This window comes from Mus caroli, unplaced genomic scaffold, assembly GCF_978045245.1.
Source record: "Mus caroli unplaced genomic scaffold, Mus_caroli_1 scaffold_14, whole genome shotgun sequence".
NCBI classification, from domain to species: domain Eukaryota; kingdom Metazoa; phylum Chordata; class Mammalia; order Rodentia; family Muridae; genus Mus; species Mus caroli.
Genome location: NW_028227269.1, coordinates 72,216,181 through 72,242,637, shown reverse-complemented (window position 1 = coordinate 72,242,637; position 26,457 = coordinate 72,216,181). Strand labels below are relative to the sequence as shown.

The 26,457-nt window shown below is 45.6% G+C and overlaps 1 protein-coding gene across 1 annotated transcript in view; it reads right to left on the bottom strand.

Moving 5' to 3' along the window:
- Window positions 1–11,543: 11,543 nt before the first annotated feature.
- Prkch (protein kinase C eta) overlaps window positions 11,544–26,457 on the bottom strand; it is a 195,133-nt gene continuing 180,219 nt past the window's right edge. The window contains exons 13-14 of the mRNA XM_021178757.3: window positions 13,437–13,580; window positions 11,544–12,056 (exon numbers count right to left, since the gene is read on the bottom strand). Coding sequence (XP_021034416.1) covers window positions 11,910–12,056; window positions 13,437–13,580 — 291 coding nt within the window. The 3' untranslated portion in view covers window positions 11,544–11,909. The remainder of the gene's footprint in view (window positions 12,057–13,436; window positions 13,581–26,457) is intronic.

The following is a 26,457-nucleotide window of genomic DNA, read 5'->3' as shown; positions in this document are numbered from 1 at the left end:
TGTTGGTCTCAAGTGTTTTGTAGAAGAGACATTCGATATATTGTACCATTTAACTGATGAGGGTGAAGGTTGGGAACAGTGCAGGGTGAATATCCATGTCTCCTGGCCCCCAAGTTCACAGTCTTTATAGCCCATAGCGTGCACTTGGCAGCTGCTGCTGGCGGTCCCTGAAATCAAGGCCATCTCCAGAAGCACGTCGTGGGAATTCTAGCTGGGTGCTAACACTCTGAGAAGGCAGCAGGGAGGTTGGTTGAGCCCGTGACTCTGCAGAGCTTATCCACAGCACATGGTGCTCCTCATAGGGCCTGGTCTGGTGCTTTAATGGGGTGCAAGATGAACAGAGAAGCCCCCTTAGGCCATGTCTTACCTTGAGGAGGGTGGTAAAAACTTTAACTCTCTCCTCCCCACCCTTTCCTACCGGGCCATTTCCTCAATGCTTCATCTGAGACTTCATTCCAAACAGATGTGTATCTTACCTCTGAGAACGCTTCCCCTTTAACTGTAATTGTGTTGAGAATTGCATCTGTAAGCATTATATTTACATCATCCTACCTTTCCCTCTCCTCCTGGCAACTCTTCCCATGTACGTGCACACACACATACCTACCTCACTGAGTCCATTTAGTGTTCCTCTTATGTAGGTGGATGTTTGGGGTTGACCACTTGGAACTGGAAAACCCATGTCCAGGAGTTTTATCCCTGGAGAAAACTTAGAAGTTTTCTCTTAGAAGACATTGATCACCGGTAACTCTTCATCCGCCTTGTGAAATCTGCCTCAGCCTCACTAGCATCTCAACGGGTGTTGTCAATATGCAGGTATTAAAGGCAGCCATTATTGTTGAGATTTATGGATGTAGCAACACTGTCATGTTCAAAAGACCCAGTCTAGCAGCAGACATCCTGGTCCCTCCGGTTCTTACACTCTTTCTGTTCCCTCTTCTGCAATGTTTCTTGAGTCTTAGGTATAAGATTGCATTGTAGATATACTTACTGGGCAAGGCACCGCTAAAGCCACTAATGCCCTGTACTTGACCGTGGTGCATCTCTGTAATGGTCCCCATTGGCTGCAGAAGGAAGCGTCTCCAGTACAGGCTGGGAACCACACATACAATACCCAATACCTTGCTAATTTTCTTCACCAACTCTTTGCATCGGGTCTAAGTTGTAGCTGCAAATGTAGACCACGGGCAACGCTCCCGACGCTGCTCCCCACTTCTCTTCACACTCTGCCATCTTTGACTTTGTTTCATCCTTGTTCTCTGGGAGATCAAGAAAACTCTGTGATTCAAAGGTATGCTCTTTGTTTCTGGTACTTGTTGAAATGTGCACCCAAGAGAGGGAGTTTAGTTTAGTAAGTGACTAGGGCATTATCTCATTTGGTCCTCAACAGTGTTCTCACAGGTGGTTAGTACTTTTACTTTATACACAAGGAAACTAAGGTCCCCAGTGGTTTCAGTATCCAGTCTCCCCCAGGCCCCACTGGCAACAGCTGGTAGAAAGCAGAGCCTGGCTAAACCCATTTCTGCTTGGAATGTAAATGGATTTTACTGGACCGTAGCTCCTCTGTTCACTGCTAGTCATCCGAGCAAAATTTTCTCACTACTTGATGACTTCCAGAGATGTGCTGTTGGGCTTTCTGAAGTAATCACGATAATAAAGGGCCTCATTTTTAGTACTTGCCCATTTCTGTAGTACAAATATTCCCACCGCCACCGACTTTAAACTAGCATTGAATTCACTAGACATCGACGATGGAGAAGATGTGGAACTAACCCATGTGGACCAGCCCAGAAAACCACTGGAAAATGGAGCAAGTGCACACATCGAACCTTTAATACTAAAAACCATGCTTCCCTTCAATCCCAGAAAAGGACTTTCTTTTAACACACGCCTCCCCAAACAGATCTTTACCCTGGAGTTCTGCACGGGTAGGAAGGTGCTTAACTTTTATTCCTAGAAGTCAAACACCACAAGTAACAAACAAATGGGCGTGGACCTCCGGAGTTTCCTAGCATCCATAGAAGGCTAATTCTGTAAACAGAATCCCAAACGACATCTCCTTCACCCTGGGGGCTGAGAGCCCTGGCCGTGTACTTGATTTCCTTGCTGAGAATTAAGTATATACTTGCTGAGCTCCTTCTCAGAGCTGAGCCCAGACTCATGACTGTGTGGTACAGTGTAGCAGCAGGGTTTGGGCATGCGGCCAGTGGAAACATGATGTGGAGCCAACTCCAGGCTCGCCTGGGTCGACAGTGCAATTGTGGTATGTGCTTGCAAAAGCCTATTTCAGACTGTGGCATGCTAGTTTCTAAAGGTTGGGAAAGGGTTCCTATCCACCATTCTCACCCAGAATACAGACGGCACATGCCTTCCGATGACAAACTCCTTGTGTCAGAAGGATGCCCATCAGACATTTGGGTATCTCTGTGAAAATACTCAATTTTTGAATGAACACAAGTTCCATTACCCTTATTGTATCCTGATGTGTCCCAGTTCTAAATCCAGGATTTGTATAATTAAGCTAGCGTCTTTTTATATAGCAGGCAGTACAGTATAGTGTGTTGAGCAGCTTTCTATTAACAGGATGAGCACCCCGAGATCAATCAAGTCCTAAGAGGAAAAGCTTATTTTTATTCATATTTTCAGAAGCTCCAGCCCATATTTTCTTGGCCAGCTGCTTTGTGTTGTATATCACAGCCAAAGCACATGATAGAGGAATCCTGGAAGCAAGGAGCAATGAGAGATGGGAAGGAACTAGAATCCCGATGTCCCCATAAGAGCATCTTATTAATGATCTAGCTTCCTCTCATGGGTCTCACCTCCTTACCTCCCAATGGCACCAACTTGGGGACAAACTCATTGACACATGGGTCTGTGGGGGAGCATTCAAAATTCAAACCACAACGCCAGGCCGAGTGGTCCAGGAATGTAGTAGCAGCATCTCAAGAGGAAAGGTGGGAGGACCACAAGCTTGGGCCATATCGTAAGACTCTGTCTCCATGATGACGACAACAGAAAGGTCCAAAACACAGCAGCCAGATAATGTTACAGGAACAAAAGTTGGTCAGGGTCTCTGTAGCATTAAAAAATAATAATAACAACAATAGCAATGATTCCTAGCTCATTGAAAATACACTCCAAGGGGTGTCTGTGGGCTCCTGTTAATCACTCAGGAGTCCAGTGTCATCTCTCGTCATTACTACTCACTAAGGAAAAAGACCCTCTGCCAGCATGGAATTATTCCCTTTTGCAGCCATTTTTAACACCATTCTGCTCTCTAGATGTCACCTAAGGACTATCCTGAAACTTCCCCCACACAGATGACCCTGAGACACCAGAGGGGCCACTTGCTATTTTAGACTTTAAGGTGGTAGGAATGTGATGCACACTCAATGGAAACTGTAATTGGAATTTTGGATTTTGATCTTTTCACAAGCTAGCAGTGTGTAGCATGACATTGTCTTTTGATGCTGAGCCATGGCAGTGAGCAGCACTTGTTAGCCATGTGGCCCGCCAGTCAGTGCTTTACAGAGTATGAGCTGTGATGGCCAATAGGTTAGGTGGCTTAAAGGCTCTTTAGACTTAGGATATTTTCATTCTACAATGGACTTACTGGTGACCAGCCCCTTCCTAAGTCAAGCATTTTTAGGTGGTTGTGACATCAGCTGGCTTCTCCTCTGTGGCTCTCCCTAGGTACCGCTCACTTACATTTTGTGCCTTTTGCTCCTGCCGTCAACCAGATCACTTTCCTGGATCATGATGCATCGTTGTCTTCCTCCACTGTGGTACCTAGCATGGAATTCACTTTTCTAGACATAGTCAAACCAAAGCAATGTTCAGCGGGCTCTGCCGTGGGGCTCACGTGAGACACGATACTTGCCCCTCGGGGGATGGTGTGCTTGTTTTTACTGGGTACCCACAGATTCCTATTGCGTTTTCATTACATCTCACATTTGTAGCAACAATGACTATCTTCTGCTTGTTGTATACGTATAATTTAGAAACAGACAAATATTAGTGATATTTACTGATTATATTTTTGCTCTAATTATCTTGTTTGTGCTCTCAAGTCTTAAGGTTACCATCTTCTTGGAACACAGGGCCCCCAATGGGGAAGCTAGAGAAAGCACCCAAGGAGCTGAAGGGGTCTGCAACCCTATAGGAGGAACAACAATATGAACCAACCAGTACCCCCGAGCTCGTGTCTCTAGTTGCATATGTAGCAGAAGATGGCCCAGTCGGGCATCACAGGGAAGAGAGGCCCCTTGGTATTGCAACTTTATATGCCCCAGTACAGAGGAATGCCAGGGCCAAGAAGCGGGAGTGGGTGGGTAGGGGAGCAGGGCAGAGGGAGGGTATAGGGAACTTTTGGGATAGCATTTGAAATATATATAAAGAAAATATCTAATAAAAAGAAATAAATAAAAAATAAGTGAATATATATATATATATATATATATATAAAGAAAAAAGGTTACCATATTAGTTTTTTTCCAGCGCAGACTATAATCTGCATTTGTATCTGAAAAAGCTAGTTAAGTTAGGACAAGATGGAAGCAGTAATGTAAATGAAGCTGCCTTGCTGTCGAGTAGGTTTAGGTAAAGAATTTAAGTTGGAGGCTGAAGGTGTGACTCGGTGGTGAAGAGCACTCGCTGCTCTTACAGAACATTGTTCAGTTCCCAGCATCCATATGGGGTGGCTCACAGGTAACTCCAGCTCCTGGGAAAGGCATTGCTCTCTTCTGGCCTCTGTAGACAGCTGCACACATATGGAAATAAATACATGCAGACACATGCCCATAAATAAAAAGAACATATAAGCTTAAAAAATATGTTTAATGAATGGCTCTCTAGGCTCACTGGCTCTTATATCAGAATCTCCTGGAAGAATATGTGTAGTTTGGAAACAAAGTAGTACTTTATTATGCCGCTTCCTTTTTGTGTTTAGTTATTGTTATAACTTAAAGCAGCAAGTGTCTGGAAAGGGGCTGGCATGAGCTTGCTCTCCCGAGGTGCTTTACTAGAATAAAGGGCCAGATGACACTGACCTGGGCAAGCATGAAAAGACACAGGGCATCATGCCATAGGCAGCATTCTCAGGCCTTCAATGATAAGAGAGTGCATCCTTTTCAAATCCCTAAACGGAGCCTCCTCACCATGGGCATCCTGAAGGGAAAGGTTTTCAAATCCCTGCGACAAAGTGGGTTTCTTATTCTTAGAGGTTTCCCAAGTGAGTGACAGACAGGCTGCTAAGGGCATGGACGGTAAACTTGTCTAAAAGGGGAAAGGATGTAAACCATTGTTCAACATGTTTTCTTGGCATCAACTCTGTGTTAGAGAGAGAGAGAGAGAGAGAGAGAGAGAGAGAGAGAGAGAGAGAGAGAGAGAGAGAGAGAGAATGGAGAAGATTGTAATCTAACAGTTATGATACTGAAGGCTTGAAGTCTCAAGTAAGATTAAAGGAAGGATTAAAATTGTCTTAATCCAAGGAGAGCAGGGCTGTGTTGGGCCTGAAGGATCACTGTCTCGGACTGATCTTTACCTGTTAACTGACACACCCTGACACACCCTGGGTACCGTTGCTCTTTTAACCCACATATGCCACAAGGAAACGAGCTGAGACTTGATTACTTAAGTTATTAGAATTCAACTAGAGAAAATATACCACCTCTCCTTGATCAACCAGTCCAGGAATCATCAAAGAAGGGAGAAATGAGCTAGGGTCAGTGACATGTCCCAGTGGGATCAGGTGTCTGGTGCCAGGCCTGATGGCCGGAGTCTGAGCCTCCAAACCCACATGGTGGAAGGAGAAAACCAACCTCCCCAAGCCATTCTGTGACTGCCACACTTGCACCATGGAATGCATCATACCCACCTCCCCACCACAATGACAGAATACATGAATGTAACTTCTGGAAGCCTCGATAGCCTTCCTCCCCCTGATCAACATCCTTCCAGTGTTTCAGTAACTAACACTGCTGAAACAATTCTCATCTCACAAATTCTTACCAACATTCGTCTGAATGCCTCCTAGCACCCTGTCTCCGGGCTACAGTTCAGCTTATCAGCGAATACCTCACCTTTTTCTTTTTCTTTTTTTTTTTCCTTAGCTTTTTAATTATTTTATTTAAAGATATATACTCAAAATTTGGTCTCTTAAAACTTTTGTTCTATCTGAAGCCATGGGATATAATTTGATTGAAAGAGAGTAAGCCTTATTTTTTTTTCCATTTTTTTATTAGGTATTTAGCTCATTTACATTTCCAATGCTATACCAAAAGTCCCCCATACCCCTCCACACTCCCCTACCCACCCACTCCCCCTTTTTGGCCCTGGCGTTCCCCTGTACTAGGGCATATAAAGTTTGCAAGTCCAATGGGTCTTTCTTTCAAGTGATGGCCTATTAGGCCATCTTTTGATACATATGCAGCTAGAGACAAGAGCTCTGGGGTACTGGTTAGTTCATCATGTTGTTCCAACTATAGAGTTGCAGTTCCCTTTAGTTCCTTGGGTGCTTTCTCTAGCTCCTCCATTGGGGGCCCTGTGATCCATTCCATAGCTGACTGTGAGCATCCACTTCTGTGTTTGCTAGGCCCTGGCATAGTCTCACAAGAGACAGCTATATCTGGGTCCTTTCAGCAAAATCTTGCTAGTGTATGCAATGGTGTCTATGCCAGGGCCTAGCAAACACCATTGCATACACCTCACCTTTTTCAATGGCAAGAGCCTTCTCTTAGAGCAGTGAGTCTCAACCTTCCTAATGCTGCAACCCTTTAACACAGTTCTTCAAGGTGCGGTGACTTCCAATCATGACGTTATTTTTGTTGCAACTTCATAATTGTAATTTTGCTACTGTTATGAATTGTAATATAAACATCTGATCTTCAGGATATCTTATATGTGACCCCTGTCAAAGGGCTGTTTGACACACCCCCCCCCAAAGAGGTTGTGACCCACAAGTTGAGAACTGCTGCCATAGAGGAAGGGCGAGCACCCTGGAGTCCTTTCTCTTCTGGCAACAGCTCTGCTTGCATCTGCTGCTGAGGGAGCCTGTCACCCTCTTCCCTTTAGCGCATGGGTAAGCACGAGGAATAGGAAAAGCAGCTGGCTAAGGGGTGCTGGTGAGTACGTGGCTATGGGAATGAGTGATTCGTGTGTGTCTAAAAAAGAATCTTGAGTCCGAGAGAGCACAGGGCTCATGTGGAGATGAGATAAAGCATAAAGATTGCCCAGAGGTGGACAAAGAGCAAATCTGACTGGGGTTTCAATGGATGACAGGGACGTTATCAGTCAGGGTAGAGAGGCCCATTGAGCACAGCCACCCACTTACTCTTAGCCAGCAGAGCACAAGGCTGGAAAACCTTGAGAGCTTATTCAGGGTATTTTTGGCACTGTCCGGTCAAATGACTGCTAGACTGTCCCTGGTTTCTAAATTTGAAATGTCTCTATAAAGTTTGTCTCACTTCTGGCAACCCACTTGAACACGTCCACACTTGGTCCTAACACAACCTTCCCTTTGTCTCACCCAAATTCTTCTAGCTGCGGTTCAAGCCACTGGAAGAATGAAGTCTCTGTCGGGTAATAACCACTTTGGTGGCATAAGACAGACAACTGTGGGGATCTGGAAGAGCTATGACATGTGGCAGGGGACATCTAGGGCTGTTTTTTCAGAAGAATCTATAGGCCTGTGGAGGCTCTTTTTACCACAATACATCTCCAGAGAGCTTGCTTTAAAGAGAAGAGAGTAGAGGTTCTGCCATGGCTTTAGGTCCTTGAGCATAGCCTAACCATAGGAGTTACTGACATCCTGGGTATCTTGGCTTCTGGTGGCACAGCATGCTGCATGTGCCCAGGATGTGTGTGGTCCTTGTGCTAATTGGTCAGAAGTGAACTAAATGAATCTTGTAGCTAAACCTAAAAGGACAACAGAATTCCTATCATGTTGGAGAGAAAAGCCACTTAGGAAGACCATGGGGAATTCTTGGCCTGGTTGTTTTAGATCAAGTTGTATTTTACACTTAAAACTCATCCATATTTGGCTTCTGGGCTTGACTTGAAACTCCCCAGAAGGTTTAGTCAACTGAGGAGGTTCTGGGGCCAAGCAGAAGAGTTGAATCCTCTTAAGTTGTTGCTGGCTTAGCATCTGTATGAGATGGGCATGAAGTATGTGGGGGTCTGTCCTGCCCACTGTCTGATGGACCTCCTAAGCTCCACAGAGCGGCTGGTAGTGATGATAGCTAACACAGAGCACATCCCATGTCCTGTACTAACTAGATGCTTTCCATCTGCCCCTGAGGCAGTAACACAAGGCAGGCAGCCACTGTCACTTGTGTCATTTGTACTTCACTGACAAGAACACTAAAACTGAGGAACAACTTCCTCTGCTTAAGAACACTGGGTGAGTGTGGGCTCCTCCCATATGTGTGTACCCCACTAAGCATGCTCTCTCAACTTGGGGGCCTCTTGCCTCACACAGCTGAGAGAAGTGGCTTTCCTAGATAGTCTATGCTGGGGCAGGAGCCCATAGGGTGATAACAGAGGCAGACATACATGGGAAAGGTGGCTGACTTTTCTGAGCTCCAGAGGAATCTTCAGAATAAGCACACAAATGATTTTAAGTCATGTTGATTGGAAAACTGGCTCTGAAAGCCAAGTGTGGGGGAGAAGAGAGGAGGAGACAGGAGAAGAGAAAGACAACTGACCAGGACTAGGGGTGGGGTGGATATAGGATGAAGCCCAGGGGCACCCTCAGCTTTGGTTTGAATCCAATACAGGGAGAAAGGAAGACAACGGAGTTCTGTTCACAGCTGTGCTCTGGTTTGTTCCCGCCAACCTGCAACCCAGCCCAGAGGAACCTGTGACCACAGGGCTCATTTCCAGGAGAACCTGTGACGAGCAGACTCATTTCCTGAAATGTCTGACTTGGATCAGACTCTTATCTTCAGATGATATGAAAGGAAGAATTATATGACCCAGCGTGCCCACAAAGCCAGGGCATCACAGCCTCTGCTTGCTGTAAGTCAACACTGCCAGATGAAGCAATCCGGATAGCCAAGACTAAATAAAGGGAAAGGTCTTGGCTGCTGGCTTGGGAAATGGTGAAGGATAAATGTGTGTCTGGAATATTGAAGTCACTGCACACCCGATGAAAACCAACACGTGGCAGACACAGTGTTTCCTGCTCTTCTCCTTGCAAGCAAGTCACACGGGATTCGTGGCTATAAATGTGCAGCTGCCACCACCATATGCCTGGTGGCTGTACACACCTACCTGCTTCTCACAGCAGCTGTGGCTTTTGCTCCAGCCCAGTCAGTGAGAAGGAGGCTTGGAGTTACCAAAAGACAGACAGACCTTGGGAGGAGGAAGAAAGGATTGTAAACTCTTAGGCTCAGAGGTTAGCCTAGGGGATGCGAGTGGAGTTTATGGGACCCAGTGGGACCCAGACTATTTCCTCTCTCTCTCCTTTTCTGGACGATGAGGAAACTGAAGTCACTATTGCGTCACCTGGGTCTGCCCCAGTTCCCTGAATCGGGTGAGAAGCACCGCCCTTGATTGCAGATTGAGCCATCTCCCCATCAGATCTATAGTTCTGCACAGGGGCGAGGATGACAGGGCTGAGGATGACTAAGGCCTTCCTGCAGACTGGCAGCTTATTTCCTGCTCCTGTGAACCCCAGACTACACCCTTTTAACTACTCTCAGAACCCCACAAAGGTTAGGGAAATAGGATTGATTTTAAATGGAAAGCCTTATGCATTTGGGCTAAAAGCAAGGATTCTGGAAATAAAATGGCTTGGGTCCTATCTTGGCCCTAATGCTTTTGTTGTGTGACTTTGGACAAGCTATTTAAAAAAAAAAAAAAAAAAAAACTCCGTGCCTCAGTTTCTCCATCTGTATAATGAAAATGGGAGTACACAATTCATAGGAGCATTGAATAAGTAAATGTGCTTAAAATTTGTGCGACTGATTTTAAAACAAGCATAATGATCAAGAATTCCCAAGTCAGAAAGAATTCCAATCTTTCCCAGCAGACTGAGGGGTTAGAATGTAAAGCTCCAGGCTTTATATCTAGGTCCACCCCTTATCAAGACCAAGACTTTTGCAAACCAATAACCGCAAGTTCTTGCAGGCTGTAAGATGCACCGTATTTACTCCTGCCTGCCACACAGACACGGCATCACGAGCTTCTGACCTATGCCAGACAAATCTTCAGGAAGGCCGATAGCTTTCCTATTAATGCAGAAATATCATTTTCACCCTGGAATGCCCAAAAGAACTGATGATGGAGACTGTGGTACTGCTCAGCTATCTCCTAATTCCTCTAGGCCACTGGCATCTTTAGGGATACCACAATCTGGCCAATCAAATGGCAAGAGAGGTTGCATATGTTCCTCTGAGGAGGTGGTTAAGAAGCAAACGAGGACCTCCCCCATCTTTTCTTCTTGCTCCGTGGACCTTAGGAATTCTACTTTCTTGGTGGCACAGTTAGAAGATAGAGAGGGCCATGGGCATGTACTGTATGTGAAGGATAGTGAATGTTTTGAAGAGCTACTAAGATTCCGAGGATCAGCCTGCTGCAGCAATACCCAGAAGTCACTGCTCCGATTCAGAGTATAGACATGGATGAATGAGACTGACCACGCCCTCCTCAGGGATACAAAATGCTCTGCCAATGCATCCTCTCAGGAGTTTGCCTACAGTCCTGAGTTCTAATAACTGTGAAAAGCTTTTTAGTTTGATTAGAAACCTATCCACCAAGTCAGGGAGAGGACAAATCACTCTTCTCACAAAATTTCCTTTTGCTACAAAATGCCTTTATTTTCAGCCAGATAAAAGTTTTCAACTGTATATATGGTTACACACGAAAAGGTACACCTTTGTCATCAGCCTTGTTTGCAAGGCCCCTTGTTAATTATTAATGTGTCTAACAAACAACCTTCTTTGTCTCCGAAAACGTAACTTAAATAAACTGACTGCCAATGGATCCGCCACACACACATGTTCATGGATGGGAACCAATGAGTCAGCCTGAGATGAAGTATGTGCGGGTGATTCGATTCTACCAGTCAGCGGGTGGCATGCAACGGAAGCCTGCCTGCTGACCGCATGACTGTGGTGGTGGCCCTTCTATGAACAGGAGACAAAGAAGACAGACCTATGCAATGTGGAGAGGCCTTTCACAAAACGTGAACACCATTGGGTGGACCCCAGGATTGGTAAAAGCGTCATGACTCTACTGTGTACGCTACTGAAGATTATGGCACCTTTTTATTTGACACTCAATAAATATCTAGTTACTGAAAGGAAGTGGAAGAGACTCAAGACACTGATGGTTGCCGTGGTGTCCAACCTCCGCTCTCAACTCTGGGTTTAGGTTGGGAGCTTAAAGAACGCCCATCTGCAGTTTCTTCAAAGCGCATACTTCTACTTAGAATGGCGTTCTTTTCCCTAGAGAGACTTCTTCATCAGCATTTAATCTTTTGCAGACTGAAATATTGGCTTAAAGAAGAGTGTAGAGTGCTCCACAGAAAGTAGCCTTGTCTCTTGAAGTTTAAAAAAAAAAAAAAAAGAAGCCTGTTTGGCTTATAATCCCTAGGATCTCCTGTATCCTTCCCAGCATCTCTTCCTTTGGCTTCTGGTCTTTCCTCCTAGCCTGAAAGAGCCCTGGGGACTCATGGGTTGAGCAGTGCACATCTTTGTAACATCTTATCTCAGTATCGATTACTGAAATGTACCATGGCTCCCAGGGACTTGAGAGAGCAGCTCTCTTGAGGCTCCGCCCTTCGCAGAGTTGTGAACATTTGCTCCATGAAGGTGAAGCTGGTGTTCTAAGGCAGATGCTAGGGAATTCCCACAGAAGAAATTACTGGAGAAATCCACCTTCCCCTTTGGTTCTGAGTCCCCATAAGGCTACAGTTGCAATTCCGGTGACACATAGGAAAAGTTTCTAAACTCATCCTGGTTAATCATAGGAAGATGTCCCTCATCAATCGGAGTTAAGACGGGCTCTTCTTTTATAAAGTCTGGGTCAAAATTGCTGACATCTTCTCGGGATTTCTGTTAAAGAAAAATGAAAACTGTGGTCAGCTTGCATGTGCTTGGGGCTTTGCTCTCTTGCATGGATGGGACTCAGCCCATTCTCAAGAGTTCGGAGATCTGGCCTGCATCCTTGGTCAAGAGCAGTATTTCTGACTCTGATATCCGTGATTGAGCGATGCTTCATGGCCACTCCACCACGTGTATTACTATGGCCTTTGCTAACTGCCAAGTTACTCATCCCATGCCCTGCCCTCTAGTCACTGTGCCCTGGAAGTGGGACAGCCTTGAACTGTGAGGCTCAAGAGTTAACGTGGCCACCCAGACTTGCTTATTACCCTCTTGCCCATTAGCCTCCATTTCACTGAGGTGTGGTTTCCCAGCAGACCTTGCTGAGGGGCACACCCACTCAACATCTGGCCAGAGGTTGAGTAAACTCATGCTCAGCCCACTTAGTGTTTGCACACATTTTGCACATGTGAGAAGAGGTTCTCGGGTTGTTTTACGACGGTGATGCCAGGCTTAGAGCAAAAGTGCATAACCTGTTACTGGTCAGAAACAATACACCCCACTGGGCTGGAGCTGGTGGGATCCCTCTGGCTGCTGGACATCCAAGGTTTAATAAGCTGGCACAGACTAAGCTCACTCTGTTTAAAAGAACTGGGTAAATGAAATCTTTATAAGCATACTAAGGAGGTCTGTTTCTTTCTTTTTCATCTTTGTGAGAGATCCCACTTCTCTTATCGGATTCAAGGACGCTTCTCCTCCACCTTGTCTCAGACCTTGTCTCCTCCCAATAGTCTTGATCTATTTTTAGCCTGCCTTCTCTGGAACCCTTGATGCTTATAAGTACAGCTTGGTTCGAAGACTGTGAGGTGGGCCTCTCTCAAGCTTGGTGGCTTAGATTGCTACCATTGTTGTCCTCTGCATTTCTCCAAAGGGGCTCGGCCTGTCTGGCCTGAGTCCTCTATCACTGTAGAAGTGACAAGCTGTGCAGGTCAAGAAGCCAGGCTCAGTGAAGGAGCACCTAGCATCTTCTCTACTATCTTAGGGCTTGGGAGAGGCACAAATGGTGCCCCAAGAACAGGAGAAAACTGGCTAGGAATAATGACATTAATTAGTTAAATTCTTCTAGGGATTCTTAAAGCAGCTTACGTGTATTAGCTACTGGGAAATTTTAATTTGGTTTCAGGGAGGGTAGAGCTAGCACAAGTGAGAGGTGAAAACTTTGTGATAAATAGTCAACACATGGAGAGACATTGTCTCAGGGACAACCAGCCCATCTCTCTGTGCAGCAAGGGCCAGCCAACCTTGACTCTGTCATTCCATAGGCGACACCAGCTTTTCCTTGGACTTTGGTCATCTGAAGAAAAGGGGAGGATCTATTACAGTGGCACTCACGATTCTAGGTCGGAAAGGCGGCTCTAGCTGGCGATGGTTCAACTGGGCCCAGTCGATTTCCTTAAAGAAAGGGTGTCTCAGGATCTCATGCTCGCCTCCCTGAGTCAGGCTGCCCAAGCGCATAGTGGGGTTCTTGGTCATGAACTATGAGGGTGTAAGAGAGAGAGAGAGACCGTTATTCATTCATTCATTCATTCATTCATTCATTCATTCATATGCAGCCGTCTCACAGGACAGCAGGCACCAGCCCTGGCAAAGGACCTCCTGGGAGGTTTTCTGGCTGCTCTTGCTTCCCTAGCTGGATTTTCCATCCTGGGCAGTATGAATCATGCCTTAATGTCGAGACTGCCTGAGTGGATTTTTGGCCTTCCCCACTGCCATTTCAGGCATGGCCACTAAAAGAAGGCTGGAGGGTCCAATTTTCTTTTCTGTAAATACTCAGTATTTTTCTTTCCTCTCTAGAGAAAGGCAACTCCTTGTGAACCAGTGCGCCTTTCCCTGGCAAGGCAGCTGTGGACAGCAGGTAGAGTCTGACTAGGGCTGCTTTTAGGAACAGCTGGGACATTGTTCTGTCCGCTGCACAGCTGGCCAGGGTTCCTGCCTGCTCCTGAAACCACAGAGAAGAGTGGAAGCCATTGTTGTTGACATCTCTATAAAACGTCAGCAGGGGCGAAACACCCTAGAAACTTCTGTGCCCAGCTTTAGGAGGAATGAAAGTTGGTTGCTTGTCTTTCTGTGGCTGAGCTATTAGAGTTTGAGATGAACCTTTTCTGCTATCAAGATGCCCCTCTTGCAGCTTGGAATCCGTTTCTGGAGTGAGAACGTGTGACTGACTACACAGGCCAAAGCTAAAACAAAATCCCAATATTCAAGTGCTGTTCATATACAAATATTCCATCTTCATGTAGATTGGAAGACACTGCTTGTGCTCAGCTCCTAAGGCATTTTGAGCTAACTCCCCATTTTATAAGCAGACTCCATGTTTTGATCATTTCCCAATGAAGGGCTCAGGATAATTCACTTTTTAGGGCCAGAATAATCACTTTAATTTCAAATGATTTTCCATTAAAAAAAAAAAAGCTAAATGTGAATAAAGAGATGTGTTTGGGTTGGGCATGGTGGTATCACCTGTCTGTGATCCCTTTTGGAGGCTGAGGCAGGAGAATGGTGAATGCTAAGTCAGCCTGGGCTGTGATGTAAGGCCTTGTCTCAAAAAACAAAGCAATAAAACCAGGTAACAGCATCGTGGCTATGGTTTAGTGGGAGAGTGCTTACCTAGCACAGAGAGGTGCTGAATTCTATCCCAGAATCATGGGAAACCAACAAAGCAAAAAGGTTACTGTGGTTATAAGTAAATCAAGTTACTTTAAGTTTCTTTGTGCTTCTTCCAAGCTGAAACCCAGGGCCATGTGTGACAGAGATGAGTACCCTACCTCTAAGCCACACCTCCGGACTCGAAATCAAGTTATCGGTAAAGAGACTAATGACAACTTTTGACAGTCACCAAATATCCTTTCCAAGTTTGACTTGTGAACACAAAACCAAAGTAATTCTGTGTTTATGGAAACTGTTTGGAGCTGAATTTACTGTGAACTTTTAATGATTTTTTTTTTCAAAGTCAATCTCGTTGCTGATGAAGACACAGAAGACAGTGACACCTGGGTCACGCCAGGAAGCCAGAGCTATGAAGGCCTAAGGGTTGGGTCATCCGAGAAGGGTCATGCCAAAGGAAAAGACAGTGACACGTCTCAGCAAACAGCAATCCCATGGTATCTACTTTACAAAACGTTTAAAAAATGTCAAAGGGGAATCAGGAAGAATGAAGACTCTGAAGGGATTTAATGGCTTCTTCCTTTCTACAAGTGACAAACAAGTAGTCTCTAGCATCCTGGATTTGAGAGTAGGACTCAAAATAAAATAAGCATTCAAACAGACACAGGTCCAATCACAGCTGTTTATACCCCAGCTATTAACTGTAAGGTATAATCCCTGATGGATGGGGATCTGCAATTTTAAGAACATTAACAACTAATAATGAAATTGGAAAAAAAAGAAAAGAAAACTTGAGAAAAAAAAAGGACCATAGAAAAGACCCAGATGGCTTGTGGGAAACTCCGAGATCTGCCAGGGATGGGAGCAGAGGATTTCTTGTGAATGTGTGGTTGTAACTTGTTCCTGTAGGAAAGAGGGACAGCACCGGACTCCAGATGCCTGTGTGGCAGAAACATTGTTGTCTGACGCTGCTCATTTTTCCCTGCCCCTGCCCCTGCCCCTGAGCATCACGGGGCAGAAGCATTGCCTTAGGTGGAACAGACAAATCACAGTGATGACTTTTCAGAAGAGCACACTTCTAGAACTGGACCAGGATGAGTCACGATTGGTAGACACTTCCTCTTGAGGTTCTGGTCAAACTCTTTGAGTAACCTTGATTTAATGTTTTTAAAGATCTATTTCATCTCTAATTATGTGCATGTGTGTTTATCTCTGCGTGGTTAAGTGTTCATGAGTTCAGGAGCCAGCGGAGGTCAGAGGCATCAGATACCCCGGAGCTACAGTTACAGGTGGTTGTGGGCAGCCTACATAGGTGCTGTGAACACGGGTACACACTCTTAACTGCTGAGCCATCTCTCCAGCGCCAGAACCTTGGTTTTTTAACACCTAGGCTTGAGCTTTTTAGATACAATCACCTTCCACATAATAAGAAGATCTGGACAACCCAGTCTGATAAGAGTAACTCTCACCTATCATCCAAGAAGTTTCTCTTTTGCAATGATAGAGACTATTCTAAAGGTCCACAACTGGTCAAAATATAGAGATCGACTATCCATGCCCAGTATCCAACCCCAGTGCATCCACAATACAACCCCTGAACAGAAGGCTCAGGGACAATCATGGAAGAGGAGACAGAAAGAGTGTAAGAATCCGACGAGTAGGATGCCTGCTACAAGACAGTTTCTTCTAGACAGGCATTGTCTAAACCAGACAGGCATAGTAACAATACCACCTGACATGCCAAAGGGGTGGAAATTCACAAGGCCTCACCTATAGATGAGAGATATAGGCAGACAATGGCTGCACAGGGAGGAAAAATGATTATTCACCAGAGATGAGAATCCCTTATACAACCCTAACCCTAACCCTAACCTAACCCTACCCTAACCCTAACCCTAACCCTAACCCTAACCCTAACCCTAACCCTAACCCAATACACATGTACATGAGACAGAACTAAATGGACCAAATAGGCACTTTGTGTGTATGTGTGTGTAACAATATTAATTTTAAAAAGTCATAAATGTGAGTGGGAATGTGGGGGCTATGGGAGGATTTGGAGGTGGAAAGGAAGGGATTAAAATGATGCAAACATGACACTTAAAAATTATTAAAAAACAATTCCAATTAAGTTAAAAGAGGACAAGCCTCTATTCCACTTACAAAGTCTATATAGGATCTAGTGAATGCAAGGCAGTGCACTAAACTTGGGAGTGTGCAGGTAACAAAGGTATTACCATTGCATCAAGGGGTAAGTCTTTGATGCAAACTATGACACACAACAGGATGTGCTGGAAAGAAACATGTAAATCACTGTGAGAGTCTGGAGGATGATCGAGTAAACAGCACTGGGGCAGGCCAGTGAGTGTCATGGAGGAGCTGGCGTTTGATGAAATGAAGTAGGATCCATGTAGGAAGAAGACAATCATGCCTGTCCCATCGTCAGTACACAAGCTCGGATACATATGAGCACCTGGGGTACCAAACAGAAGGACAGAAGGACATATAGTTGGGACAGCTGCCACATGAAGATGGTAGGGCAAGTGTGTGGACAGTGAGCCTGACCTACCCAACGTGTGTGAGGAGGCAGGAAGAGCGGCCACAGTACCATGAATAAGTAAGGAACTGAGGAAGGGAGCACAGTCAGATGGGAGTAGGGAGCACAGTCAGAGGCTGAGACAGCTGAAATGACAGGCAACTTCAGAAACTACAGTGCTGTAATGAAGAGGAAGGGAGAGTTGGAAACAAGTGCCAGAAGGTTTTAAAGAATAAATAAGCCTAGGACTAAGTGAACTGGTAGAGTCTAAGGTCAGAGCATCTTCTCAGGCTGTCTGATGGAGACGTGCAAGGGAGTACCAGAGTCAGGTCTTCCAGCATGAACGGCAGCATTAACAGTAGTAGCCAGGGCAACAAATACAAAAACAAGTATTCCTTAAGATTATGCAAACAGTCAGAATCAAAATGGAGTCACTTGTGTCAAACCTTAACAAAGCTGGGAGATTGTGAAGGATGGGAGGCACACATGGACATCTGATGTCAAGAACTGTGACAGAAGACTCTGCTAGAAGCACATCTCTTTGCGCACAGGCCACCACGACCTTATACAGAAAACACTTCTGCAAGGCTGTCTGCCCAACAAGTGCTTCTAGTTTTGTTAACATCCTTGCTATTGATTATAAAGCCTGTGGTTGCGGTTTATGTAATGCTCCTCATTTGGCCTTCAAGAATTCCCCCTTAGTGTCACCCTCCCACAATATGCTCATGGTTTACATATTGGCATGCATAACATCACTGCCATGCCAGATCCTGACTAAGCATATGAATCTTTGGAGAACCTCTGTTTATTGTTTGGTTTAATTAAGGGTTTTAACATCTTGCCAAATCTGAATGATTGACATGCTCGGTTTTGTATCTGAGATATAAAGCACCCACACAGAGACAACTAAGCCTGTCTCCATGGGGTGCAGGCTGGGGTTAGATCTCTTAGTGATATGTGGGGGTAAAGGGTGGAAGCTGGGAAGGCAGGCAAGAAAATAATTTCAATTATTTATCATTTAGAGATGATAATTCATTTAACATACTCATTTAAATGCGGAATTATGTGAAGGCCACATTTGGATATGGGATACCTTCAACACTAAGTTTTTACTCCTTCAGAGGAGTGGCCTTGGTTTGATCAGTGATGGGCTCGGGATTCCCATGTGGCCATGGCATCCCCGGGTGGCCATATATATGGCCACCCCCTATTGTCTCGCGTGGGGCTGGCATTACTTGTCAACTTTCATGGCTTCTGAACTCTGGAATAGAGGAAGAAGAAATTTCTACCTGGGCATGATGACTTGTACCAATTCCTAGCACTCAGGAGGCCTAGGCAGGAGGACAGTCCCAAGTTTGAGGCTAACCTGGGCTACCAAATACCAATAAGGCTCTGAGAGAGAGAGAGTGGGGGGAAGGTATATGTATGTGTGTGTGTGGAATCTAAGGACAGGAGACAGAAACTAGACACAAAAAAGCCAGAAGCTCTAGAGGGTTGACTGTGAAGACAGGAACCACTGTAAGGAGGAGGTGATGGGGTGGCATTAAGGGATAAGACTTTGGGGGGGGGAGTGGATCACAGCCCCTATGTAACTACTCTCTCCAAACATGCAGAGCTGGAGAGTTAAGAAGATGCTATCAGTCCTGGGTCTACCATGGGTCACAGCACACATTCTGCAGGAGGAATAGCTGGAGACTGGAGGGGTTGCTATCCTGGCCTGCAAACAGTTGTCACTGGAAACCCTGGTCCTCTGCTGTGACAGCCCAAATGCTTTTTGCAGAATATGTCCTCAATTTGTCCATGTCTCTAATGGACTCAAATGTTAACTCAAGTGAACAGTCCACATCTAAGGTCATTCTTAAAATATACCTTACCTCCACTGACCTCTCTGACAAAGGTCCAAACAGAAAAGCTTGCCAAGAAGGCAAAGCATGTGGCTGTGGGAGACTCTCTGATCAGGCACATCTACCGAAGGAAGTAGATGGTTCATAGGGCCAACAAAAGCACTTGATAAGCTGGGGAGAGGAAGGGAGGGGCCTAGGAGACCTGGTTGCATCCCAAATGTGAGTCTCACTACAGAGGGAGAGCAGGAAGGAGAGAGGTGGGTGGCTCAGACCCAGCCTGCACCCCACAAGGAAAGCTGATGTAGAGGAAAGCTGAAGGAACCAGAAGCCCACCTGGCTCTGAGACTGGGAGGCTCCCAGGCCATGGACAAATCCACAGGGAGGGCGGCACCATAGTGAGGTGTATTGGATGATGCTGGTCAGGTTTGTTAAAGCATGTCCCGAGAGAACACCCGCAGAGCAGGAAGGCTACCTAAAGCAGGCTGAATACACACACGTATGTGGAGGTGTGAGTGTGCAAGCTGTTCTACACGACAGAGCTTAAACTCCCCTGTATGATGATGAGTCCCGAGACAACAGGATCCACTTTGAAATCTAAGCAGTGTCAAGAATTATTCATCCTCTTTCAAAATGCCTGACTTCTTAGGAAGAGGACTAGTTACATAAACGGAGCAATTAGACAATAAGGTTTTCTCCCAGGAGTCAGAAAACACTGTGCCTTCTGGTTAATAGTTGGATCTGGCTGTTGGGCAAACAGAATGACCTTCTCCTTTCATTTCATTTCAGACCTTAAACAAAAGGCAGACAGACTTGGCAGCTCTTGCTGCCAGGCCAGAAAGGAAGGAAATCGAGCCACAAGACTCTCCTATCAGTATTCCAGGGAGCCACTCCAAAACGGGACGAAGGCATCTCATGGCTCTAAAGAGAGTTCTAGGGAAGGAAGACAGAGAAAGAACACAGGATTCAAAACAGAGGCTGGCTCTCTGCTGAGACGGCCAACCTCATTATGGTTACATAGCCTGAAGGCCACCCAGAGGCTGACAAAATGTGCCCTGTGGGTGTACACTGCAGGCACATGCCTTCTGCTTCTGGCCCTAGAAGAGTCTGACCCAGTTGGGAAGTATGGCTGCCAACTTTGTCATTTCACTTCCCTTCATGGTGGTGAAGCGGCATGGGGACATACAATGTGGAATGACCTGTGCCCAAACCACTCTCCACCTCAGAGCTGTGGTCACAGAGGAACAGGCTGCGTGTGCGAGTTTGCAGACAAGGAGTCAGGAGAGAGCACAGACACTAAGGTGACCTGGTGTTGATGTTAGCTTTGCACAGGACAAGGCAGAGGCAGATGTCTGCCTGAGATGAAGCTGATGACAATCCACAGAGAAGGATGAGAGACAGAAGGATGGAGAGGACACAGAATGGACTCTCAGGATGTCTCTGGGGAAGCCGGCTCCAGCGCTTAAAGAGTAGGCTTTCACGCTGGCTGCAGGTGCTGCTATAGAATACCGGGTGAGCCAGAAGGGAGTCACTCTGGCTTGCTCACATTGGACCTGCACGGGTTTTACTAGCAAGACTGGGACTACCAATTCACAGATATATGGTGAAGGACAGCCCTGCCAGGTGTCCATACTTGTTTAGGAAAGGGCAGCTGCAGGAGGGGAGAGCATGGAGAAAAGAAAGCAGAGTTGCTGCATTGCTATTGCTTAGAGAGTGGCAGACATTTTTATACAGGCGTACTAGCATTTTTACTACACCTGGCAATGAGTTAAATGCTTCAAGTTCATAACACCATAACCCCTAGAACACCTGTAGTTATTATCCCTATCTTATGGATTATTGTAGAGGAAATCTCTTATATACCGAATGGCTGCATCACTTGTCAATTAAAAACAAACAAACAAACAACAAGCTTGTGGCCTATAGGAAAGGGTAGAATAGAAGGTGGGACATCTGGTGGGCAGAAGGATTCTGGGATAGAGTCAGGCCTGGGAGGAGTTACCAGGGTACACAGTGGAGGACAGAAGCAGGGGACTGAGCGAAGGTAACCAGCCACGTGGCAGAGCTTAGAATAGAATAACAGGATGATCAATTTATGAGCCCGTCGAGGAACAGCCAAAGCTTATGACCAAGGTATTTGTAAATATAACTTGAGTCTCAAAGTCATTATTTGGGGAGCTTGGGTATGGGAAGGAAAACTCTCACTTTTACCGTTGTAAAACCGAGGAAGAGGCCCATTTGTAATCTGTCCATATGGTCTGGGAGTGGTAGAGTGGGGAATTCATAACCAGGCACACGTGACACCAGAAACCTTTGCTCTTGATACTGTTGCACCTCTTCTGGAGGCAACCAGAGGTCTCCCATGGATTCCGGATTGGAGAGGAGTGTGTGGATTGGTAGGAATCATGGCCTAACCCTTGAACATCACCAATGACAATTGACAAGACTTGGTATGTGACCTCTCTGGGTCCACATGGCACTCTCTCACTGCTACTGATGAAGTAGCTGAGGTGTGTACCATGAGTAGGTAGGATGAGAGAGGAAAGCAAAGCCATTGCTTTTCTACGAACCTGACGCATCTTTGAGTCTGAACACCTGATTTTATTACAAGCTACAGAAGGCTGATGTGTTAGAAGTGAAAAAGTTTGTGCTCATGCTTTCAAACACTGAAGGCTGTTGCCCAGTCAGGCAGCTTAGGTGGGAGACGTAAACACATTCAGGGGGATGGAGGAGGGAACTTATCATAAGGAAAGGCAAAATAAGTTCTTAAAGACAGATACACCCCCTTTCTCTTTTCTTCCTCCCCTTCCCTTCCTTCTTTGCCATTAAATGATGGAAGAGCTTTTGCTGGGAACGGAACTTTCACTAGAGATGTCTGAAGCAGAACTGGATGGGAAGCAAGGCTTGTATCCTATGGTTGGTGTCAATATTAAAGTCCATAACCTTCACCTTTCTTCCTACATTTGTCACTGGCATTCTGGAAGAAAGGAGCTGGCACTGTGAACCTGAGTATATATCCTCAGCTGCAAATGCTATTTTCTCTTTGGGTGAGACCTTTATTTTATCAAGAAAGAAAGAAAGAAAGAAAGAAAGAAAGAAAGAAAGAAGGAAGGAAGGAAGGAAGGAAGGAAGGAAGGAAGGAAGGAAGGAAGGAAGGGAAGGAAGGAAGAGAAAAAAAGAGCAAGCACTCTGATACAGCAAAATTCCCCAACCTTGCGGCTGAAGGAATGGGTCCCCGAGGTAACGCCTTGCCTGGCTGGTTACAACTGACTGGCCTACCAGGATTTTCGGTGAACAATCCCCAGAGGCACAGTGCACTCTGTTTCATTTTTCTGTTATCAAAATCCAGTACAATCAGTGCCCTGTGTCCTTCCTGTCCCAACTACAGGGCAGGAACTGTGCTTGATCTGCAGCAGAATGTTGGCTGTGCCCCCAGCCTGCGATGGCCATCGGAACCCAGCAGCCTCTGCATGCACACTGCTGATCCCTCGGGGTGGCCAGCCCTCTGCCTGGCCTGTGTTTCATAAACACAGCTTTTCCTGAACCCCAGGCCACCTTGGGAACTTCACTCAGGCCATGTGTAGGGTGGGACAAATATAGGTCAGAGGTGTCTCAAATGGAATCCCAAGTCATGTGTTTGTACTTAAGTCTACTATCCATGTTGGCCAATGCTCCAGGAGCCAGGGTCAAACATGGTGACCCCTGAGGCAGATTCTACCGCTCCCGGGTAGCTTTCTTATATTTTTATTAGAATTTTTTCATTCAACATATTTGATCATATTCTTCTCCTCCCCCAACTCTTCTCAGCCACCTCCCCATCTCCTACCCACTCACTTTCAGGTTCTTTATCTTTCAAGTGTGCAAGAAAGAGGAGGCTCCCTGATGCTGCTATCCCAAGTCACACAAACGTTTCTGTTTGGATGTCATCCTTAAGAGTTGCTACTGTAAAGAAGACAGTGTTTGAGGAGGCTTTTCTGTCAGTACTCTCCTTGATTGTGTGTGTGTGTGTGTGTGTGTGTGTGTGTAAAATCTTTGGTATCCAAACCACAGCTAACAATCAACTGCAAAAAAAAAAAAAAAAAAAAAAAAAAATGAGCTCTTTGGTAGCTGGCAAAGAATGTGTACAAGAGAAGATTCCTGCTTCCGTTCAGGATTTTCCCATCTTAGAAAGTGCTTCTGAGTGGAGAGGCCGGCTCAGGAAAGTCACATAGAGTCTGCACTCTCATGTCCCGGAACCTTTGATAGGTTTAGTTTCCTAGTTGGACACCTGGAGGTGGAGATTAAAGAGACCAGTGGTGTGAAAAATCCAGCTGAAAACAAGAGGGAGACAGGAAATCCTTCACACAACTTCCTGCAAATACAATCCAAGAAGCCCTGTTCTCAGGAAATGAACGTTCTAGGAAGAAGAAGGAAGATCCCACCAGAAGCTGCCCTGAGAGGCTGCAGACAGATCATTTCCTCCTTTAGAAACTCCAGTCCTGAAGAAGGGCTTGTCTGTCTGCACACTAACCACCTCTCTTTGTGGGTAGCCATTTTTAGGATGTTCTGTTCCCCATAACAGTATTTGAAAACTCACCCTGGTGGCCTGGGACTGGAATCCCTGTAAGCTGTTAGCCCCACCTTCCCTCCTTCTCCTCTCCTGGCTGATCTCCTTTTAGCCACCCCCTTGAGCTGTCCAACCTCCATCAAGAGAGGCGTGGGAAAGGGAGATGGTAACTGTCCCTGCTCTCCAGACAGCTTCCTGTCCATAGACAGGGCCTCAATCATGGCTGGGGAGGGCACCAGAATTCACAGTGGTTCTCCTCTTTGTAGCAGGGGCCAGCAGGGATTCAGCACACAAAGCATGGGTGGTGAAATCTGATCATTTTCAGTGACAGATAAACCCACATGTGTACATACGCTGTCATTTCTGCAAAGCTCAGGAACAAAAGCTCTTGATAAGCTCCTGCCGATGCCAAGACTATAATGCTTCCAGAACTGGTAAGAGGTGACTCAGGAGAAGCTAAGTCCTTTCAGCACTTAGCTAACACCTGTGTGAGCTCAGCGGCAAGATGCTGACCTCATCGGAGTTAGTTAGCATGCAGCCAGGAGATCCCTCACAGGTGCTGACTCTGTACCTCTGAGCTGGGCAACCTCCCTTCTAAGTTCTGGGGCTCCTTGAGGACATCCTCCAGCCTTCCTTTGTGGAGGTAAATAAGAAAATCTCAGGTACACCTTCAAAGTTCAAGGCAAACTATGCATTTTTGCATATATATCATGATTATTGGCATTTTAGCACAGATCAGAGCAAGCGTAGGTAACGTGGTGACCATGGAAGACAATATTTGTTTCAAACGCAAGGACAAACTTCAACAACAGCAGCACTCTGGAAAGCCTCTATCTGTTTTGTTTTGTTTTGTTTTTATAAAAATGAGTATTGTTGGACATCTCCTGTTAACTTTGTAAGCTGCCATCTGTTTTAATAATCTATTTGTTGAGGGAGGGGGTGGAAGAAGATGTTAGGGGCATGCATGTGTATTTAACAGATATGTTTTTAATTTATTACATTCACTTGTGTGTGTGTGTGTGTGTGTGCGTTGGTGTGTGTGTATGTGTAAGCACATGTGTATACCACAGTGGTGTGTGTAGAGGTCAGAGAATAACTAATGAGACTTGGTTCTCTCTTCCCAATGTGTAGGTCCTGGGGTGTTGACCTCAGGTCATCAGGCTTGAAGGCAAGCGTCTTTACTGGTTAAGCCATCTCACAAGCCCAATGGATACAGTTTAAACAAAACAATACGAAATGAGGAGGCCAAAGGGGCGAGAGGCAACTGTGTTCCCATCGTTGCTTTTACCGCAGGGATCAGTGGTCATTTTTGGTTTATTCTCAAGTAGATTTTCTGGCTACAGTCTGTGTCTTCTATTTCTCCAGCATGGATTCTGTGCTTCCCAAGAGATGTTCCTACAGGGAAGTCCACTGCCCTAGTCCCATATCTGTATTAAACATTGAGATGACATACACGAGGGTCTCAAATGCCTACCATTTGAGGGTGGCCAAGGTTGGAAGGGAGTAAAAGAGACAGCAATGAGAAGAGACAGGGCAGGAATTGATGTTGGGTTGCAAGCCAGGAGAGGCTGAGACCTGTTCTGCCAACCATTCACTCTCAAAGAAACGATGAGCAAGGACTGTCCCTTCTCCACCCTGAAGTCATGAGAGTCACTGACTCTAATATGAAACACTGGCTGAGGTCTTTAACAATTCCCTGGTACTCACACAAATGAGATGTGAAGTTTCCACACATGGAGAATAATACTAATAATAACTCCCATTTTTAAAAGAGGGGATTCAAACTACCTTTTATTTTGAAGTAAATATGGCAAGTAAAAATATTTAGTGGACACTAATTCCAGGAACGCCCTTGAAAGAAAGGAAGAAAGAAAGAAAGAAAGAAAGAAAGAAAGAAAGAAAGAAAGAAAGAAAGAAAGAAAGGAAGGAAGGAAGGAAGGAAGGAAGGAAGGAAGGAAGGAAGGAAGAAAGAAAGATCATCAGGGAATCCCAGGAAGCCATAAGAAGATTGACCCTCAATAGAATGGGAGATGTTCTAAAGAGACTCACGTGTCTGTCTCACAATCTGACTATCAGACTATAGAAACAATGCACTCCCAAAGAAATGGGAATTTCCCCAGCAATCTCATGCTGGGAGAAAGAAAGGGCACCAGCCAGAGCAGGGTTGTAACTGCTTGTCAGACCACCTTAGAGAATGAAGCCAGTACAGTGGTGGGTCAGTGGTTGGCAGGACCATACCTTGAGCTGGGACTATTTAGAGGTTCTTGACCCTCTAAATAGTTTGGGGCTTACGATAGGAAACCAGTCACAGAAACAGAACAGGACCTAAGACTCTAAGGCTAGAGTGCACTCACATCCTTCTAACACATGACATCCTTGGTCAGCCTCATTATTCTTCTACAAACCAGAGATTTAGAGAAACTTGCTCTTTAGGATTTTCATCCCTGAACTTCTGTGTTTATTTTTCAACAGGATCACTCTATGAAGCTCTGGCTAGCCTAGAACTCATATAAATCAGTCTGGCCTTGACCTTACAGTGGTCCTCCTGTCTCTGCCTCCAGAATGCTAGGATGCTAGGATTACAGGTATGGACACCAATCCCAGCCTTCCTGATTAGCATTTCCTAATTCTTCACAGTTTTTGGTTTTTGTTTTTGATACCTTCCCCATGCAAACACTTCAGCCCTCTGTAAAGTCTAGCCCAGTGTGGTGGTTTGGATGTGCTTGGCCTAGGGAGTGGCACTATTTGGAGATATGGCCTTGTTGGAGGAGGTGTGGCCTTGGTGGAAGAAGTGTGTTACTGTTAGGGTAGGCTTTGAGATGCTCC